The following is a 21,879-nucleotide window of genomic DNA, read 5'->3' as shown; positions in this document are numbered from 1 at the left end:
GCTTTGTTAATTGCACTTATTTGCACTTATCATGGCAATTACAAGCCCCTGTGAATACAAATAGAACAATGGTGAGACTGACTGCTGGAGGTACACTTCTGGGGTGCTGTTGTGGTAAAAGATGAATTTGGCAGCATTTCATATACCAGTGGTTTGTAATGCAATCATTCAAAGGATTTAATCTTGGCTATACCTTGGACGTCAGACTGCAATGAATTCCTGCTCTGCAGCAGATGATCCATCAGCACACCATAAAGAAATCCATTTGCATTATAAAGCAACAGCTTCTACATTTTATGAGGACAGTAGTAAACTAGTGATGTATTGTCAGTGTATGAGTGGTCAGTCACCTACACAGACCATCATTAGAAGTAATATTTACAGGGCTCAGTGTCACAGGCCTGAGTTAGCAGACTGTATGACACACAGACAGAGAGAGATGTGTGTTCCTGCCCACTTGAGACACATGTACTAATGGGGGCATCTTAGATTAATGACATGATATGGAGGATATTTGTTAATGAACCACACAGTTTATGGTAATGATTGGTTCTTGTCCATAATTTAACCAACCCTTCTGCTTTGACAAGCATATTATTGATTGCCTGTGCTGAATCTAAGAGGTCCACTCTGTCTGAGTCAGGGTTCATTATTTTTTTTTTTATTCATCTTTTTGCAAACGTCTGATTTTTTCTCTTTAGACATAGAAAGGCCTAAAGATCAGTTTATCTGTTTTACCAGTGCATGGAGAGAATCAGCTCACTCACACTTGCAGCTGGCTTTAATAAAAATTAATGATGTACAAACACTGATAATTAATTGTGTGGTATATCTGCTTTCCTGCACTACCAGCTTATTCAGCAAAGGGCAAATACTGTGCATGCCGGTTGTGTGTGTAATGCCTTGTTGAACTCACTGTGGATTAGAGGGAAGTTCCAGGGGCACGGGTGGTTTTGATCCAGCCCGAGGAATAAGAGGACAGAAGGTTAGCAGAGACATATCTCCTTCATAAACTAAGGATTCATTATTGGAAAAAAAAATTAAACACATTAAATCACATAATATTTGTTATTATATATTAATGTATGTCATAAGGTTACGTAGGGTTACCATTATAACCTCTATATATGACTTAATGACATTAGTACTATCCCAACACAAATGAATAAATACAGCAGTGTTGTTCTACTGGCTTTTACTGGAATCACTGTAACTGGAGCTTTTTACATCTGTGATAAAAATGTCATTATATTGAGGCAAAGACTGGAAAAGCCCTGACTCAGTGACTGGAGAAGTGACAAGATACCAGTCACTGTGAACTCAACATGGACACACACGATGGCACCAGGCTCTCAGACTCAAAGACTTAATGGCAACAACTTGGAGGAGTTGAGAAAGTTTCAACTCCATTTGGACTCTCATCGGAAACAGAAGCACATTTTTCTACCTCACTGAATAAACGAGCTTTAAAGCAATAGTTCAACATCTTGAAAAGGCACTCCTTCACCAGATGAGAAAAATACTCTTTCACATCTCTCCATTAGATATCAGACCACAGCCAAAGACTGAAGGCTGGAAACAGCCGGTCTGACTCTGTCCAACGGGAACAACCTGCAATGTAAGGCTCACTGCATCAGTATGTCATTCCTTGGTTATCCAATCTATATGATGCCTTAAGTGTGAAAATGACAATTTACCATTTTATTGGGGAATGGTTGTGGTGGAGTTATGCAACAGGCTTTCTTGGCTGGTAGCAGTTGCTAGGCAACTGCCAGCAGAGACTCCAGATAGTTAGTTACTGCTCCTAGCCAAGAAAGAGTCCACTACAAACTTCTGTAAGAACTGCGAATTCAGATCGCTTCAGAGATGAAAAACTCTGTGTGTTAGTAAAGTGGCAAAGCTGGAGTCCAATCTAAACTTTGTAAAATGACATGGTCAATGATAAACACTGCAGAGGTGCAGAGACAGCCTGCTGCTGATGAATCTGCAGTCGTAAATGAGGCAGATGGTGATTCCTAGTCAGACACATCCTCCAGACACCAGTCAGACCTTGATGCATGGTGAGGCAAGATTTCCCTTAAAAGGTGAAACACAAAATTCCTGCCATGCCATTTCTTTGCGCAGCAGAAAGTAATGAATGGTGAGTTAGAGGTTTCTCTGTTCCCCCTGGCCAAAGCTGAAGAGCTGAGTGCTGTGAGCTCTGCAGGACCCATCACTGCTGCTGGCTTGGCCAAGAAGACGTCGAAGCATCATCTTGTTGGAGGGCTGTGGGAGAAACACCGGCAGCACTCAGACAGCCAACATCCGACTGGGCCTTTACCCTTTACTGAAACCATTTTCATGGTGCTGCCAGTTCTGTCATCTCAGTGCACAAGACAGTGATATGACTGGCAGGCAGCGTCTCTCAGGGCACCTCGCTCACTTCCACGCTCCAGTTCTGAGCGCAGGATGCTGTCTTGGAAAAACTGCCGTGGTAAAAAAGAGTTCTTGTCTTGATGAGGCAAAAAGTCTCACAAGTGGCACTGTGTCCTTTTTGATCACCCTCCTGAATCCCAAGCAATAGGTGTCATTTCAATTAAACTATTTTCCCTAACTGTGTCCACGACAGTCTCACCACCCTTCAAACATATGACAGAAACAAAGACACTGCAGTTCACGCTTTGTTTGTTCAGACTGTTGATGAAAAATAAATTCACTCATTTATCTTTACATTTAAAATCAGTTATCAGTGCCAAGAAATTCCCCTCCAAAACCTTCATGTTAATGGGGTTAATGAAATGGGTTATATAGTATAAGGAGTGTATAATGCATGTTAATGGTATTCCATTATGAACATACTGCTCCTGTGAAGACTGTAATTGTAGTCGCAGTGAGCAGTTCCAAGCAGATGTCTCCACCAAAGTTAAAAGGAAAATTACGCCCTTGGGTCCACCTGTTGGTCAGCCACAGCCAGCTGTACGAGGAAAAGTAGGCTGTTGAAACTGTCCTGGTTTTCAGAGTCCGCATGGTTTTGTTGACATCAGCATCACTCTGAGGCCTAACGCAGATGTTGTCGAGAACTGTTGAGGCTGAAACATCAGTCTTCACTGAAGCACTCTGAGTGGACAGCTTGGTTTAAGTTTGACATCACAAGCCATTTTTATGATTAATGTAAAATAAGAAGCTCTCTGTAAATCTGTAGCTCCATGAAAAACATTAAAAGATGTTCATCGATGCCGCTTAATAAACTTCCATCAATTCAAAGCAAAAAAGGTGAAGGGCTCTGATTCAGACACTTAAATATCTGTTTAATTATCTATATCAGAAAGATACTTAACATTTGTGAAAATTCTGTAGCACATTTATCCTAATTCTGTCCACTAGTCTGTCTGTCCTTCTATAGTAAGAGATGCTACGTTAGAAGTTAAGACACTGTTCACACAAAAATATTTTATGAACTTACAGTGTCAGTGAATGTGAAATAAAATACCCTCCATCATCAGACTGATACTATACATATTTCCTCTGGTAACTAAGCACATCTTCATTGTTTGAGGGAATTAGAATTGATTGCATTGATTAAAATTATACTGACATATTTCCACCAACAGCACACAACTACACTGATTAGCTAGAAATGGCAATCACATCAACTTTATTCTCCAGTTGATGATTGTCTGATGGAAACTTGATGAATAGCTGAACAATGTGGCCTCAAATTTCAAGTTTGTTAGTGCTGCATATGGTTCCAACTGTTTCTTATCAGCAACACTCAGGTGGTTTCAATCTTTACAGTCTCAAGAGAGACAAATAAATAAATAAATATGTATATACTCAGTTATTACAATAGTTTGACTGTTTTAAAGATGATCTTGAATGTTACATAATTTGGAATCAGTCTGAACAGATTTTGTCCAGCTGTCCGTGTGAACAACTACTATTTCCTCCAGATATGACCGTTTTAATCTCGCCCTTAAAGCTTGGTCAGGCTGTATTTACAGAAAGTCAAACAAGGTCACAATAGCAGCAAAACAAGATTTACAACAGACATTTGATCCAAAGGGCCCCCTCACCTCTATCAGGAGGTACAACAGTCTACTTTTGAAAGTATGACTTAAAAGCCTTGAGCAAAGAAAAAAAAAAAGCTTGTCAAGTGAAAGCCAAGAAACGGGAGTTGGCAGCATTTGTTCTTGGCTGAAACTGAGGCCACAAATACCATAAACACACTTCATGTACAATAGGTCCTGGTGACAACGCACTTGGCATTTTATAGGTCAAATAGCATTTTTAATCAGCATTAGGTGACTCTGAAAAAAACAAAACAAATCAAAAGGTACAGGCAACAGACCAGACAACTGGAAGCTCAGACGATCCAACTTCATCCATTCTTCTACAGCTGCTGCTGTTCACACGTTTTTTGCAGAATCTTCTTCTGGCAGTATTGAATTACTGTTGCTGTGGGTTGACTCAATTCAGTAGTAATTTCAGAAGCTGAAGAGTGTGGTGTTGTTGTGTTTGATAGATGCCTTAGATGTAGACGAATGAATGAATGCCAAACGTCAGATATAACTCACTGCACTTACCCTGTTTATTTTAGTCAGCTATGCACTAAAATATAAAACCTCCCACATCCAACCAAGATGACGTTGGACCTTTTTGATGCATCTGCAATGACATTCTCATTATTTTTCATACAAAAAAGAGAATAGATCAAAAAGTGGAGAAGAGAGCAGGATTGTAAGGACATGAGACTGAGTAATAACCTTGCCAATGGCATTCATTGTCTGCATCTGTGTGAGTGTGTGTGTTGAATCTATGTGTGTGTTGGGGAGGGGGGCAAGCATTTGGTGTGCGTGGGCATGGACTGGCCAGCTGAGACAGCTTGAGTACACCCCAGCGTCTGCCCAGCCCCATGCAGACACTTAAAACACACGCACACTTACACATGAGCACACGGACACATTAAAGCATGGACACACTTCGTTGGATGGCTCCGTGTGGAGAGGAGCTGCAACCTTCTCACCACAGGGTCTGTCCTGTTGCCTTCACATCACTTAACAAACTGCTTGATTATGAACTCTTTGGTAATCATAATTAAATTTGTCGAGGGTGTAGGAGGAAAAGAGCAGCAATTCAGAGGAAAACATGCCAGACTGCGTGAGCATGTGTGGTCTGCATTAAATGAACATCAAAGCAAGTTCAAAAAAAGCTTTAGAAAATCCTCAGTGTGCAAAGGGAAAAACAAACTTCAAAAATCATATTTAAAATTTTAAAAAATTAAAAAATCACCTTTCATCTTTGTGCTGCTCTGTAAATATTTCTTGTCACGCTTGAGCAATGGCCACATTTGATACGGAGCAATATTGAAAACGTAAGATAATAATTTTATTATTTCCACATCACAATCTCATAGACTTGAAGTAAGTAGAAGCCACTATATCGCTGTAAATATTACATGAGCCAGGTCATTGAGAAAGTAATTGGCTTTTAGAGTTGGCCGATACTGCTCCACTGTCTCCGCTGAGATTTATAATGTTGACTTACTGTACAAGACAGAGAGGGTAATCACTGAGACAGTTTATCCTAAAGCTCCATCTGTCTCTCACCCTCCGACATTGGGCAAGGAGTGCAATTGTTTTAGGGCAAAACAGGTGTCAACCTAAATCAACTTGGAATGCTTCATGGATAAAAAGGCCGGACAGGGGGAAAGAGGAAGGTTTAATCTACTGAAATTAGATCCAGTGAGAATCTAATGCTTCATTCTGAATGCATTTTGTTGTATTTCTTTTTCATCTTTTTCTAATTCATCTTCCTCTCTCGCCAAGTCTCTCCCGCTCGCTCTCTCCAGGTTTTAGCTGAAATTAAATTGATTTGCATAATGAAAGGAGATCAAATTTACGGTGCAGAAGTAAAATAGAAATAAAAAGGGACTTTCCTCCGAGGGTGGATGGGGTATGAGCCACAAGAGGAGGGGAGAGGTGAAAGAAAGAAACAATAAAATGCAATTATACAGCTTCAATAAACCCATAATTCTGGCACGTACAAAAATACCCAGATAGGCGGTTCACATTATTTCATTCGACAAAGCTATAAAGGCTCATTCAAAGCCGCAGCGAGCCTTACAACACCACAAATTGTCTAATCGCTGGTGTTAAAAAAAAAAAAAAAAAAAAAAAAAATTAGAATGTCGCTAACCCCAGAGACAGCCTCCACTTCCTAGGTGTTATTACTAATTACATTTCTATTATCATGGTAATGCTTGGCAACCTTCAACCAAGAGTCTCATCTAATTATTCTGTTATTTGTTATATCTGTGTTCTGGGTACCATTCAGAGGTGTGGGATTCTGAGATTTCCCAGATGTTTACATAGATATGACAGATGGGTGAAACAGGACGTGGATAAACGGCCATTAGTGAACTCAGTCAAGGTGGTTTTACTGTAAACGACGTTCTCATAGTCTGATCACATGCATTGCTGTATAATTGATTCCTTCACTCTACAGTATATGCCATACCTCCTCGACAAATCAATGGTGTTTTGATGAGCTTTGTTAAGGGCTCACACTCTACATAAACATATCAGACTCCCATTTTGTTTCTCTATAGTATCTGAGGAATCCAACTCAACTCAAATGAGAAAAGACATGAAAGTGTCTCAGAGGATTGATATCTGGAGACCTGCTGCAGTTTCTCTCCATTAGGGCCTCTCCTCTCTGCTGCCGTGCAGTTAATAATGTATGAAGGCTAAGTCTTCGAGTCTGCTTCCTCTCCTCATCGCTGAAATGTCAGAGGTAAGTAGAGAGGAGGCGAGAACAAATTCCTTTTAGCATAGCATATTTCAAGCAGCAATGCAAGCTTCATACCTACATGCAGGCTGACAAACACACACAAATTCTGGAGGAGATATTTTTCAAAACTGCTGAAAAGTATTTGTGTTGAAAATAAATATTAATGGTTGAATAAAAATAAGAATCAAAGTGGCAGCTGTGGCTCAGGAGGTAGATTGTGCACAAACTGGAAGGTCGGAGGTTCGATCCCCGGCTCCTTCAGTCCACATGTTGGAGTGTATTAGATATAAGTGTGTGTGTGTGTGTGAATGGGTGAATGTCATATGTAGTGTACAGTTAAGTCCATTTACCATCCAAGTTAAAACTCACCGTAAGTCAAGAGTTTAACACTGAAAACTCAGGTTAATCTGCTTCATCAGGACTGAGCGGTTTCATCAAACAGCCCAAATACTGTCATTTGGTTCTTATTCAAATGTCACTAAATGTTTTGTTCCCTGTGTCTATGAAGCAGCACATGGGCTAAGATCAAGATCAAGTCCTCCAATATCCTCAGAATTGTTCAGTGCATGTTAGCCGATAAAAGGTTAGCAGTAGAGTTGTAAAACCAACACTAGATGTTGGTGTCAAAATGTTCTGAGGGGGTTGGGGCCTGTCTGTTGGGGGCTAAACTGGACTCATGACCTGGCTTCACTTCTGCTTCAGCCATAAGTCTCTATACTCCAAAGGCAGAGCTCCACCTCCACCTTACTGTGAATGCAGACAGGTCACCAGTCTCTCACAGGCTAACACATTCAGTATACACTGACAATCCCCAGTCTAACTGATCTAACCTGCATGTCTACGGACAGACAGACTCCAGCTGAGGAGACAGGAGCTCACCGCTGAGCTCCTCCTGCCCTTTACTATTCCTTTCCTATTTAAAGGACGTGTCTGTTGTTCAGCCACTGGCATGACCATACGTAGATTAGGTAGTCTCTTATTAATGCAGACACGTGTGATTTCTAATCAGAGTGTGAGGCTGAGGCAGACTGTGCTTCTATTACGTCCATTGTTGAAGTGGCCCCTTCAGAGACTCGAGTCCTTTTTACTGAGATGACCTTATAACATCTTCTGCTCATGAATAGCAATGAATTGTAACAGCACTGATGACATTTATATTTACAAAGTCATCGCGGATTTTTGACGACACAATGCTCATTCAACGACACAAAAAGTGAGAAGTGTAAACTTTACACCTGTTTTGCCAAATGCCGTTTTTATGTGGCCAATTTTCCCACGAGTTTGAAAACAAAGTGCTGGCAAACAAATCAAACTGGCAGCACATACCTGCTCATCAGTGTTCAGTTACCATTACTGGAGTTCATCTTGCATTGTTATTTTACTGTATATTGAATTCCAATTCAAGTGATTGGTCATTGTTTGGTAGCTCACATCTGCAGGGCCACTATAACATGTTTGAATAGTCAATCAAGAGGGAGAGAACGTAAATATCCATCTAGTATTCACACTCAAAAATAAATCATACCCCAGAAATTGAGTCCAAAACAACAAAAACATGATTTACAGAGTGATTCCACAAAAAGCACAGGCATCGAAGACAAATTTTGAGAAACACAATAGGACAGCTCTACCCTTGCCCTTGACGAGTTTGGTACTTTGTCAACCCTGAGCTGAATTACGATCTCTATTTAGAGGACAATTGATCCAACCGGGGCAAGAAATTGTGGGGGATAGTGGAAGAATTCCTCTGCATGCAGTGATATATGCTCCATGTGTGTCTTCCTGCTATTACACAGAGGCTAATGCAGCATGGCTCGAGGCATGAGAGACTCCGTATACCTCCCTGTGGGAAAAGAAGCTCATGTTTCAAACACCTCCCAGAAGAGAGATCAACTGCCTGAACACCCATTAATTCATCCATAAATCTTAAATGTGAACATCACTGATGAAGTGTTGCATGTTCAATAAGACAACTTTTGACAGGTAGATGTGGGCCTGTACAGTAAGTCTCCTTGGCTTTGAGAGGTGCTGCTTAAATGGCTGAATTAAAAAAAATTAGTATGCACGGTGTGTTGCAGGCTCCGGATCAGACGCTGCAGGACTCTCTCCTGCTGCGTGGGGCTTAAGGACGAACAGAAGCAGCCTTTTGTTGTGGGGGCATATGACGACATCAAACATGATTGTCTTCAGCTTTCTGAATGTGCCATTTTATTTCAATTAATTTTTCAAAGGTTGATGCCTCAAGGGGCTTCTGTTAAGTGACAAGAGATTTTTTCTTCTCTTTTTAACATTTAAGGAAGATGTGATGACAGTTGATGTCAGCTCAGGTGGAGTGATGTTCTTAGGGAGGGAGGCATCATCTAACGGCTCCAGCGGAGCTTTAGAGAGAGCAAGGCCACAGAAATAAGGTCTCAAGGGCATCTACAAAGAGATATGGGAGTGGATCAAGCCTCCTTTCAACTGTAAACTTGGTAGTTAGATTGTCAGCTCTTCTCCTCACACAGCGATGATTCTGCTGGTTTGCCAGAAATGAGAAAGAAGAGGTGTGAAGAGAGAAGACAGGCTTCTCATGCACCAATGTTTCAGTATTATCCCTGGTTCTCTCACCACAGCATCCATTTGAAATGTTATATTCAACATGTCAGTACGTCATAGATAATTTAAAATCAGATTTATATCACCATACCAAACTATGACACACAAAATGCGTTTATTTTTCACCCAGTCAAAGATGATGTTGCTGCAGGTTGTCCAGGAAAAGTAGCTTATAAATAAATCTGGTGCAAAACTTTTTCTTTATAGGTTTTGTTCATAGTGCTAAACTAAATAAACTAATAAGGTAAAATGAAAGAGAACACCAGCACAGGAGAGTCATGTTCACAGATGTTCTCTTGTTTTTTTCCTCGTCACTCTGCAGAGAGCAGTAGGATCAACACTGCTGGTTTTCTGCCTCATATGTTTGCATGTTAGCAATATGTAAAAGTCATTTTATATACACCACTTTGTCGCTCATGCATCTAAAGCTGTGAAATAACACACTTCACAGCACCCACTCAGGCTGCATGTCAAGAGACTATACAGCACTAATGCTCTCCACATTGTATGGTGAGGCCTCGGTGAGATGTCCTCCGTTATTTCAAGTGACAGAGATGCTGCAGTGGCAGACTCAAAAGTAGTAACACAGAGACAGCGTCAAATCAATTGTCTGCTACACTGTCAACGTGCAATGAGTTACACAGGAGTCATCATTTTGAATTGACTGCTACAAAGAGCAGGTCCAGCTTAGAGTGGAGTCTTAATCTTTCGGAGATCTGCTCGTGGTTTATGTGGCCAACTAATACGTTGAGGGCCACAAGTACAATCCTCATAACATCCAGAGTGAAATGTTTCATTGTTCTTAAAACTGTTTTGGGTGTGGACTTTAAAACCCTTTGATAAGGCTGTAGGGCCACAGAGTCAGGGAGCTTTTAAGCAACAAAAATAAAACCAACAACCCAAAGCTCTGGTTTTTCAGTCTCATTTCTTGACTTTGCCAAGCTTCAACCCAACAAAACAAACACACACAGGGACAAAGACTCCCTCAGCCCACAGACACACAAAAATCTTGCTGAAGGAAATAGCAGGTTTAAATACCCTATGGGCAAAACCACATGGACATTAGCCAGGGTCGGACATAACAAAGAACTAAAGCAGTTGACTATATAAAAAAATTCCTCACAATTACTCTACAACATTACAATCAGACTGGAGATAATTTTACTCAGCTGGAAAGGAAAGGAAAATCCAAAATGGAAAGGAAAAAAAACACTTAATGCTTCTCCCCCCTCCTCACAAATCCCACTTGGTAAAGTCCAAATTGACAACACCTGGTGGAGCAGAGGGCTTTTATGTGCACCTGTTAATGAGGGTAGCACATTTAGCCAAGTTAACAAGGAAACACACTCTTAAATGAAGGAAAATGAACTGTACTGGACCAAAAGAGTACGATGAAAAGCAGCTGAGGTGAAGGAGTGACTGTAGCACCGTCGCATACTCCTTTCTTTAAGTCTCTTCATTCTTCATCATTTATCCTTATTTAATGAAGCAATTTGATTAAACGACAATAAAAAAAATCAACTTTTAGTAACCTCTGAGAGTTGCTGCAGGGAAAGAGGCTTATGGAGATTTTGCATCATCATAAGCCCACGTAATCGCCTTTCATTTCCATGACACTAACAAATGAAACTTCCTTCAGCTTACTAAATATCAACCATTCACAGAGGCTAAATGTATTGTACACACAGTCACATCACTCTACTGCTCTGTCTTGCACAGACAGCAGAAAGTGCTGTGCACAGTTGAGCTGATGTCTCAGGGACAATTAAACACAGTTCAATTAAAACTTAAAATAAGGAAAAAGCAACAAGACTCAGTAAATGACATCATCTAAACAACTGCCTCACATACACAGTATAGTACATAGTATAGTACTTTAATGTCCAGCAGAAACAGGTTAATATTAGTATTGCCAGTGTTTGATCCCACACCTGTGGAAAGTATCTGGGTCTTTTTGTCTCGCAGCTTGCAACTTATTTCACCTGGCCATTGGTTACTATGACATTTTTGAGTCGTTTTGAGAACTTGGCCTGGACTGAAAGTGACTGAAGAGTGCCGTTTCATTTGGGGGAGTTGAAATTGCTAGAGGGACTGAACCAGAGGCACAAACAAACTAAAAAAAGGAAACATTCAGCAGATGAAACCTGCACAGGGCTGTTGCTTCCCAGTGGGATCAGCAGTACTTTCAGCTCTTGGTGATTTCAAATATTACTTGTTGGACCATTTTTTAAAGGCCATTTGTTTAGATTTACTTTGAATCAAAAAGCATCCTCCATGTTACCAGCTTGCAAAAAAAGCTAAATCATCACTCTAATTAAAATAGTACTGATTGCTTTTAAAGCCTGGTTAGGTCTGCCCCTGGCTACACTGCACACATTTTATCCTTCTGTGAGCCACTGCACAGCCTCTGATCCTCCAGCAGGGCCCTTCTGGCTGATCCAACATTTAGAATTAAAAGAAGGGATAACTGGGCCTTTTCTATCAGGGCCTCTGTGATTTGGAACAACCTGCCTGAGGACATCAGGCAATAACACAATCAATATCATCCTAACGCCTTCAACCTTATTTCTGTAATGTGTTTTTATTTGATGGTGGTGCAGTCACCTCAGAGTTACCCATCAGTCCACCGGCTCCTCTCTGTGGAGTGTGCTAGGTATCCATGTTCCTGTAAAGGCTTCTTCCCACAGTACAAAGCACTGCAGGTTAGGTGAAGAGGAAACTCTTAATTGCCCATGGGTCTGTGTATGTATTAGCCCTGTGACCTGTCCAGAGTGTAGCCTGCCTCTGGTCCAGTGCATGCTGGGAAAGACTCCTGCCCTGCTGCGACCTTAACCAGGATAAATGGTTTAGGAAATGGATGTGTGCTGTTATTTGATGCCTTTGCCCCTCCATCCCCACCCCATCATTACCTTGTCTTACTTTTGTTTTTTATACCTCACAAAGCTGTTTATCAGATTCTTCAGCCACCTCAAGTCCAGAGTTTTTAAAGCAGTATGCAAATAAATGTGCTATTTGTTTTTTGATTTAATTTTGTATGAAATAAATTGAATAATCCTCAGAGGCTCGAGTAATTCACTGTCACAAAAACGGCAACAAACAAAAAAAAAGTAGTCATTATCCAAGCTTTGAATGAGGTGCTTGTCTGGACACAGATGTCACTTTGTGAATAAACACGACTCTACCTGAGTGCAGTTTTTGTAAAGAGTCAATGGCCATCTAACCATAACAGTCTCTCACTTTATTAATTTAGCTTGTCAGAGTGCTGCATTTGCATTTGTTGTGGTAAAGCCTGGGTTTGCTTATGCGGTGTATTTTAGCTAAATGGATTTGTTGTTACTCCACTGAAGGTGAAAGTTTTTGTTTTGAATGTGTCTGGAAACAAAATAACTAGTGCTATTCAGCCATTAGGCTATATATGATTGATATTTTCTGCGGTGCAAATTCATACACCCCCCCCACCCCTCCAAATGTTTAATCAATTGTCATTACTGAGCCAAGTCCAGAGAAAAGACGAGAGGATATTTAGAGAACTGTCAATCACAAAACATCTATCTGCATAACTAATGATGGGCCTCATGCTTTTTTTTGGGGGGGGGGGCACACTCGTATGTTCACATGTGCAGGTCATCACTACAGAGTGACATTTTCTCTGATAATGATGGAAGATGAATAAGAGGCTCATTTGCAGGGAAAATAGGTCCAGAGTGACCAGGGGAGCTTTGTTCTGCTGAATATGTGCTTACTCTTTAACCTCCGCTTTCACAGCATTAGTCACATGACCTGTGGCCGTCTGGGTGACTGTCTCTCGCACAGAGATTCTTTAAAGGCACGCACATATTCACCCCCTCCATTTGCCTGTCAGCTGGGAGAGGCTGTTAGGCTAAAGGCTGTGATTAATAATGGATGGCCAAATCACTCCTTGGCAAAGTTGCATAAATAAAAACATACAGTGAAGTACACAGAGTTCGCTGCATACTGATTAAAGGCAGTAATGTAAAATGGGACTTAAATTGTGAAATCAATTTAGGTTTCAACTTTAACCTCCTTTAAATACTCTGCACATTTTTCCAGACTATTCATCCATATCCTCAGGGAATTATAGTTTTAAAGATGGTCATTCATATAATTAATGATAATGAGTAAAAGCCTGAAATGTTGCCATGGCAACACCATGAAGTCCAGCTGTGCTGCCAGTTGTGGCAACAATTCTGGACTTTCCTTTTTTTCAAGCTGCTGCCACTTCAGCTCCATAAGAGAACACCACAAAGTCTGGAGAAAGCTTCTCTTTGTTTAGCAGTGATGGATAATTTATGTGTGAGATGCAGTTCAATGTCAGCTCTCAGCAAACAGTCAGTGGATACAGCAGACCTACTAGTGACAGGGAAAAAGCTGGCATTTTCTTTGAAACCCAGTTATGAAAGCAATTGAATGTGAATCCCAGCCACTGTCTGACTGGCCATTTTAGCAGCAGATCATAAAGATGAAAGCAACTTCATATGCCTCAGTATCCTCTGGTGACTACGACAATTACAGTAGTTTGGCAGAAGGCAGCCAGGAGGGAGCCACGCTGAGAGGAGAGTCTTTGTTTGGCTCTGGCCTGTCATATGGTCTGTTTGTTTCCATCTACAACCATTCTCTGAAACTACCCCCAGTGTAAACACAAACTAGCTCCATGATTATTCATAATTCAGGAGACATCTTCAGCAAACAAGTGACAAACAATAATTAGTAACATGGACGCTCTATTTACCTCATCTTTTGTCATCTCATTCACTGAGTAATTCACTCAGTGATGTAGTTCAGTGCACACAGGGAGATGTAGGTTTTTACCAAAAAAAAATTAAATATTTATTTGTTTTAATCTTTTTTTTTCTTTTTCTTTTTTTTTTAAATTTTCAATACATTTGCAAGTTAAGGTCAACATTGAATAGGTGGATAACAGGTGGATCTGATCAGTCTGTTCATCGTGTCTGACCCATTAAACCTCTCCCCTCTGGTAATTCCACACAGCCATCCTGTCATCACTGGTGCCCCCTCCCTCCCCCCACAAGGAAATAAAATATCAAAATCAAACATCTCAGGATATAAAATGAATTGAACATATTGTACACATTCGCACACAATTCTGGAATGAAGATTGGCTCCCTGTGGGACGAAGCTGGCCATCAGCCAATTCCATGAAACAGTCATTTTGTTTAGTCTTAAATCACTGTTGTGGTTTGTGCCTTATTGCCTTACAATTGGCTGTGGAGAGGATAAGAAAAGAAATTGTTAACACACAATTGTCCTCAGTTTGTGACCTCCAAAAAAAAAAGAAAAAAAACAACCCAAAACCTTTTAGAAATCACTAAAATACAGCAAAAGTACGTCAGTCTGAAACGTTCAGACCGAACTGGCAGCTCTTTTCTTCTGCAGTTCTTTTACTCCATCTGTCCCCTTCTTTCCATTTGCCTTTTTCATCTATCTGTATTACGTTGGTTATTTTACAAAAGTGGTCATAGAAAATAAATACAAATATTTTCCCGAATGTAATTTTCTTTTATATATATACCCAGACGTCACCTCTGTGCCAGCATTGTGTAGAGTCCTCGGCCACTGTGATCCATTTCTTTCTTCTGCGTTGTCTCTCATTCCTTTTTTTTTTCTAATGTCCTTCTCTCTTCCCTTGTTCATTGTTGCAGTTACCATGGTGATAATGGTGTAAATAAATAAATAAATACATAAAAACTAATAAATACATAAATATTTCCTCCTTTAAATAAATACGTTTGTCAGACAGTTCGCCTTGGCGTGGTTTAAGCCTATCTATGTAATGCTGATTCTCTGAACTCTGAAAACAGTCTCATAGCTGAAAATAAGGATTCTCGTTTCTGGTTTGGCAGAGGAAATCCCTCCCTTCACACATGCCTAAATGGCAATTTTGGTGACTGGTTGTCTCTTTCTTTCCTTTCTCTCATATCATCACCACAGCTTTCATCTTAAAGTCTGAAAACTTGCAAGGACCAATCAGAAGAGTGCTAAAAAACTTGAGTTCAAACCTTGACACTGGGAACTTTCTTTCAAAGAGATAAAGAGGCGATGCTCTGTTCTTAAGGAGTACGCAGAGCTGGCTCTGATGATCTCAGAGTGCCAGAGGGTGAAAAGAGGAGGCAGAGAGGAAGGAGGAGGAAGAGGGAGTTTAAACGTCTCTCTGCAGAGGAGAAGCTGTGCTAGGACCCTTCCTCCTCAGGGTTTCCTGGAGCGTAGTAGCCCGCCAGTTGCCTGAAACGTGGTCCCCAGTCACTGAGGTAGGAGAAATCCTGCTCCGAGGTGGTGGACAGCGTGTGGATGGAGCTGAGTGAGAGCGCTGGTGAGCTGGTGCCCTCAAAGGCGTACGTCTGGAAGGAGTCGTACGGCGGGACCGACAGGTCAGCATCAGCCTGCTCCACCTTCTTTCGGATGTAGCCTTTGAACAGGGAGAAGTCTGCCGCTGGGGCCGCAGCTCCCTCTGCGCCGCCACCACCACCACCGTTCACTCGGTTGGCCTGTATCCACTGTGGCAGTGAGCGGATGTCCGGGCCCGAGTCACAGCTTTTGGCCTCTGGGAAGTCATAGAGGTTCCTCAGGGCGCTCATGTCGTATGCTTGGGTGTCCTGCTCCCCTCCACCCTCGTCATTGTACTTGATGACATTGTCCCTCATGTCCTCCTCGTCCTCTGCCATCCTCTGGCCCTTCCTGTGGCGTTTCAGGGTCAGGATCAGCAAGACAAGGACTAAGGGAGAAGGACACAGAACAAGACAGGGAGAGAGAGAGAGAGAAAGACCAAGCTTGTATTTCCACAGAATCATTAAATATGTACAGGTTAATTGAATGTGTATAAACACAACCTTGCTGTTCTGAAGTGTTGGGACATGTTGCACCCTTGTGTTTTTCACACTCAACAAGTTAAATCTGAATTTGTCAACCCGAACAGCAGGATGAGATAAAAGCCAGGGGAAAGACATCTTCCCATTTAAGGGATTTTATAAACAGTCATTACAGCAAGTGTTCTGAAATCTGCAGCTTTAACTCTCTTGCTGCACAGTAGACGTGGATTAAGGGTTGTCAGGCTGAGTTTAAAGAGCTTGCATGTAAAAATGGTATTCCTCTTCATCTGGCTGTGAATAATGACACACCAAACCCAGATTTACTAAAGAAAATAATTGTACTAAACATGTACATCAAATATGCACTGTGCATGATGGATTTGCAAATACTTTGAATAGGAAAGTTTCTAACTACTCACATTGTAACTTTGGTTTCACCTCTCAGGGCAAAGGCACAGCAGGGGAGGATAATATATTATCAAGTTTTACATTACAAATGCATGAGCATTGATTTTTTTTTCTTTTTTTCACAATCCTGATTGCCTTGCCCAGAAATATGATTCAAAAGGCCTAATGGAGACCAATCTGTATATCAATACTCATCCAAGTTGAATGAAACTAAGACTTTGTGGTTCCATCACTACTTATAAAGCAGCCACAGACAAAAAGAAAGAAATGGCTGGAAAAATCAAGTTTGAATTAAAACAGGGAAAACAATTTAGATGGATCACGGTAAAGACTGATGAGAGAAGAGGAAAACAAAGGCTGTATGTACAGATAAATCAATGAGGCTTTCATTTCAGCTTAGTTATTTTAATTACTGCCTACATTTCTGATTAGACAAGTCTGACTTAGCTCAGACAACCACCCCACCTCCATGAGGATGTTCCTGCCACTGTAAACTGTGCAGAAACAGATTTACTGAGATAAATACATCAAATGATCTCATGTTGCAAATCACAGATCATGTGTTGCATTTGATGAAATGGCCCCAGCTTCATTCCATTCCTTCTCTATAATGGATAACTGGTCAGAATAAATGTGATTCTTTCATGTGCTTTTTAAAACATAGTTATGAGTAATCCTCAGTCACACTGAGAAACACTGGATATTGGTTAGTCAGGCTTATTATGAATGGAATTTCAGTGATTTAAAAAAGTGGATAGTGCCTTGTCCTTAGTTACTGAACTGTGTTTGGGAGCAGGATGTTTCCTGTGGTCAGTCAGCTGTGGACTGTGTAACCACAGACAGAATCCCTTCTTCTGCTGCAACCACTCTAAAGGGATGCCAGTGAAGGGACATTTAGATAGATCATTAACCAGTAGGCACCATGCATCTTGTGGAACAGATAGCCTGTTGCCTAAAACAAATGCCTACAAGCCCAGAGAGTTAAAAAGACTATCAATTATAGCAGGGCCTGTGCTGTCTGGGACGGCACAGATTGTTTGATGCTCTGAAGCCACCAGTACCCTCATCCATACATTGTGAAAATGAGATGTGCCCACATCGTTTCACAGTCAAACTAGATCGATGTCAGGGACTTTATATGCTGTGTACAGGAAATCTAAAGCACATGTATTAGTATGGATGTATGTACTCTCTCAAAGTGACCTTGGAACTGACAACAAAACACCTTATTTCACCTTTGTTATCATTTCCATCCCCTACTCTTTTCTTTCTCCTGAGCAAAGTGGAGAAAAAAACCCCAAAAACAATCCATTTCAAGCATATGATCTGTACAAATGACTTGTTGCTGTTCCTGGTAATTGTCTTCATATGGTGTAAATGGCCTAAGAAATAGCTTGCAGAGTGAAATCGTCGCATGTGTTCCTTTTCTTAAAAAGCTGTGCCAGCCTAAAGAGCCTTGCTGATCTTGAATGGGGATTTTATGCAGTATCTCTGACTGATAATGTACAGTCGTTCCTCTCTTACATTGTTTGCTGGGCTCCATTGGGAAAGCAGTGTTTGTAACCATTGTGTTTATTCTCCTCTGCCATGAATGGGGTGAACTAATTGCCACTGGGTTGAGGAAACAGTCATGGTTTGTGGTAAATTGCGGAGCACACTGCCATGCATACTAAACATGTGCTAAGACAATTACTCAATTACTTACTAATGAGGAGAGTAATAGGAGATAGAAAACTTGGTGTTATGAACTATCTCAGCTGCTTCTTCAGGAAAGCGTACTGCAGCAGTATGTGGCAGATCGCTGTGAAGCACCGACGATCAGATAATCTCACTTGTGACGACCTTCCTCACTGATAACGTGTGAGTGTCGCTACCTATTAGGTATACAGATGCTTGAACTGTAAATCATTGAAAACCTATTTAACTTGGAGATTAGCTCGCCGCCCCCAGCAATGTTAATACACCACCTTATACAGAACTTGCCTTTGTAGGAAGCATATGTAACCGTGTATAGCTGCCTCCTATACATACAAAGCTGGTCCCCATGTGTACAGATGTTGCGATAAGCGTTCCTGACAAGACGGTTAATTTACCCTTGGGCTGTGCCGGTTGCCCCCACCCAGGAGTTCATCAGAAGCAGATGGGATGTAATTGGAATGGATGCATGCAGATGCTGCGACACAGTGGAATGGATTCATCACATCAGGCCTATAAATGAACTGATGGAGGGACTGTTTGTTTGTAAGGTAATTAGGCAGAAATTTGTTTTCATTTTTCTCATCATCCAACAATTGATGTAATAGAGGTGGTCCAGCCTCTGGAGAGAGGGAGTGCTGGCTGGCTGGTTAGGTAGTCGCCGTGTGTGCAAAGGAAAGGTGTGTGTGTGTGTGTGTGTGTGTGTGTGTCTGGGAAGACAAGGTACACACACAGTAATGGCGCATAGAGAGAAAGGGTTGCATTGCAGTTAATAGGTGAAGACTGATTTATCTAAGTGGATGAATGTGTGTTTAGCATGCACGAACAGACACATTAGTGTGTGCATTTAGTGTGTGTTACATAAAGGAGGAAGAGGGAAGTATTGGGTGGTGTGCACTCAGTGAGATAAGATCCTGTATGTTATTCACACCACATGATAGCTGTGAAAACACTGCTCACACCCCCTGATTCCAGCACCTGCAGCCCTCAGTTGTTCTGTCCACATGATGACTGGCAGAAGCCAAGCGCTCCGACTTCACCTCTCCTTTCACTGCTTTGATGAGTTCAGCCCATTTTCTACCAGTCTGTATTAGTCAGTCAAAGTGGGACGGGATTAGCAGCAATTAGAGTCACTGACTCCACTGGAACCAACACGTCATCAGCAGAATCAAAAAAGGTTCGACACATGAAATGATACCAGAACACTGGAAGCATCACGGTCTAATCTATAACCATAGTTTCATCCTGCAAAAAAAATCTTTGTACCATGTAACTGTTTTTCTGCTCAGGGTCTAGCTTCGAAAAGCTGAAAGGCCAAAGAATTGTTTTCTTCTCAGGCCTTTGAGGGGATGTCATCTATCCCTGGATACCGACAATACACTGCAAACACAGTTTTTTGATATAGTCAGCAGAGGTTGCCTCAGATTTGTACATGACATTTTTGTTGAGGCTTTTAAAACCATGATGAATAAATGATGCTCTGCTTTTGAAGTTCACTCCAGTAGATGGTTTAGTTAATGGACACAGAGTTTTAACAACTCTCATTAGAAAAGCTCTTAAAAGAAATACAGAGCAATGTTGGTCACAGTTAAAGCTGCCTACTGTCACATCATCCATCATTCACTGCCTGCACCATGTAAAACGTGTAGAGGCACGAGCGGGGGAGACAAAACACCATGACAGCAATGTTGTTTCTCGCTGTCACTGAGGAGTGGGATGCTAAGATGTACAGAGGGAGGAGAGCAAGAAGCGAACTCATAAAATTTTCAAATATGACAATACCAAACCTCTTTGGTCCCAGAGAGGGTGAGCACGCGCATGCATGTGTATGTTGTGTGCATGTCTGTGTATAAAAATCAAAGAATGTCTGGAAAGCCTTGTCTATTAAAAGCCTGCTGTTCCAGAGGGAGACAAGTGCTAAGGCAGCTCTTTTGCCTGTTTGCTCTCTCTAACCCCCCCCCGTCTGTGTTCCACAGGTCTAAGTGGCCTGATCATTCATAAACCCGGCCATCATCTTCACTCCTGTTTAAACAAAAGCTTTCCCCTCATAAATGCAGCAACAAAATGTCCAACAGGAAAGCCACTCATGACAGAGAGATGAAAAATTGATCTTGTTTTTATGTCGTTCGTCTTAGTTTTTCTGCCATTGCATGTTTGATTCCATTCGTGAAATATGGATAACTTCTAAAAGTGGTCAATCCACTAAAAGACACATGCTTGGTTGCATGATTTTATGAGCAGGAGATATGGAGTCATATCTTTATGGTGCAGCCCTGACACTTGGCATTTTAATGGTATATCCCACTATTGAACTTCATGCTCCTCCTGGACTAGTTGAACTTAGCAACAACCCAGGAAAAGCTCTACTAATGAATTGTGCTTATCCAGCCATCCATCATGCATCCATCTATCTCTTATACATCCATCCATACATACATGTGAACATGCATCTGCTTACCTATGAGGATGAGCATGCAGACCAGTAGTGCTATAAGTGCCCCAGGGCTGAGAGCAGCACTCATTACATAGGCTGTGGCATTGCAGGACTGGATGGCTCCCTCTGTGTCGTAAAAGGAAAAAAAAGCATTTGCTGTAGAGATTCAACACCAGTTATGAGTCCATTCAGTGGACAAGGATTAAACACAGTTTTATCAAGAGGAAAAATACAGTTTTCACCGTGCATACATTATATTTTCACCCAGCTGAAATCACTGTTGTGGGCCGTTTGTCTGCAGATTTGTGGCCTTGTGTTATTTTGTTTTCCACAAACATAAGCTGATAAGAACTGTTTGCTGACCAAAACAATGGCATGTAGTAGATGACCTTTTTAGCAGTGCTGCTGCTGATGCAGAAGGTGACAGTGATGATAATGCTAGTAATGGTGCAGCTCCTACAGTAGCTCTCACCTGTGTCACAACCACAGACACGAATGGTCAGGGTGCCTGTGGAGCTGAGAGAGGGGGGCCCGCTGTCAACCACCAGGATAGGCAGGAAATACACATTCTGCTCATGGCGGTTAAAGCCTGACCGCTGGGTCCGGATGCCAGCTGTGTTGTCTGGGTGGGTGGGAGTCAGAGAGACAAGGTAAGGCAGAGAATTACATATGAGTGACTTAATATTTGAAGAACAGAACAGAAAAAAGTCAAAAACCGATTCCTTGTCATCTGCCATGATGCATAGTTCAAGGACTCAAAACAAAGGGTGTCAGGATTGTTTAACTTAATAAGTTTAACTTGGGGTTAAATGATTTCACAGGTAAACTGCTTTTGTGCGATTCATTTTCTAAAGCAAACAACAAACAGGAGAGAAAATGAGTGAGGGAGCCACTGTTTGAAATTACACTGAGCCAGTGTATATATGAGCTCTCTGCCAGAGACACAGATAAATGTAACATAGAATACAGGAGGAGGCTTTGACAAATAGAGTCAGAGCGTCTATGTGGGTAAGACTTTCATAGAGGATACTGAGCAATCCATCTCCCAGAACATATATCACTGTTATCCATGTCGCCCTACAGCTCCTCTGGCACGTGTAGAACAATCTTCATATTACCGTTTATGTACGGGAA

The 21,879-nt window shown here is 41.4% G+C and overlaps 1 protein-coding gene across 1 annotated transcript in view; it reads right to left on the bottom strand.

The window, feature by feature from the left end:
- Window positions 1-13,915: 13,915 nt before the first annotated feature.
- Window positions 13,916-21,879, bottom strand: part of LOC108902125 (cadherin-22) — a 134,963-nt gene continuing 126,999 nt past the window's right edge. The window contains exons 12-14 of the mRNA XM_018703869.2: window positions 21,218-21,367; window positions 20,770-20,871; window positions 13,916-16,114 (exon numbers count right to left, since the gene is read on the bottom strand). Of these exons, the coding sequence (XP_018559385.1) occupies window positions 15,573-16,114; window positions 20,770-20,871; window positions 21,218-21,367 (794 nt within the window). The 3' untranslated portion in view covers window positions 13,916-15,572. The remainder of the gene's footprint in view (window positions 16,115-20,769; window positions 20,872-21,217; window positions 21,368-21,879) is intronic.

Source organism: Lates calcarifer, linkage group LG12 (genome assembly GCF_001640805.2).
Source record: "Lates calcarifer isolate ASB-BC8 linkage group LG12, TLL_Latcal_v3, whole genome shotgun sequence".
In the NCBI taxonomy this organism is placed as follows: Eukaryota; Metazoa; Chordata; class Actinopteri; family Centropomidae; genus Lates; species Lates calcarifer.
This window is presented reverse-complemented; position numbering and strand designations above follow the sequence as displayed.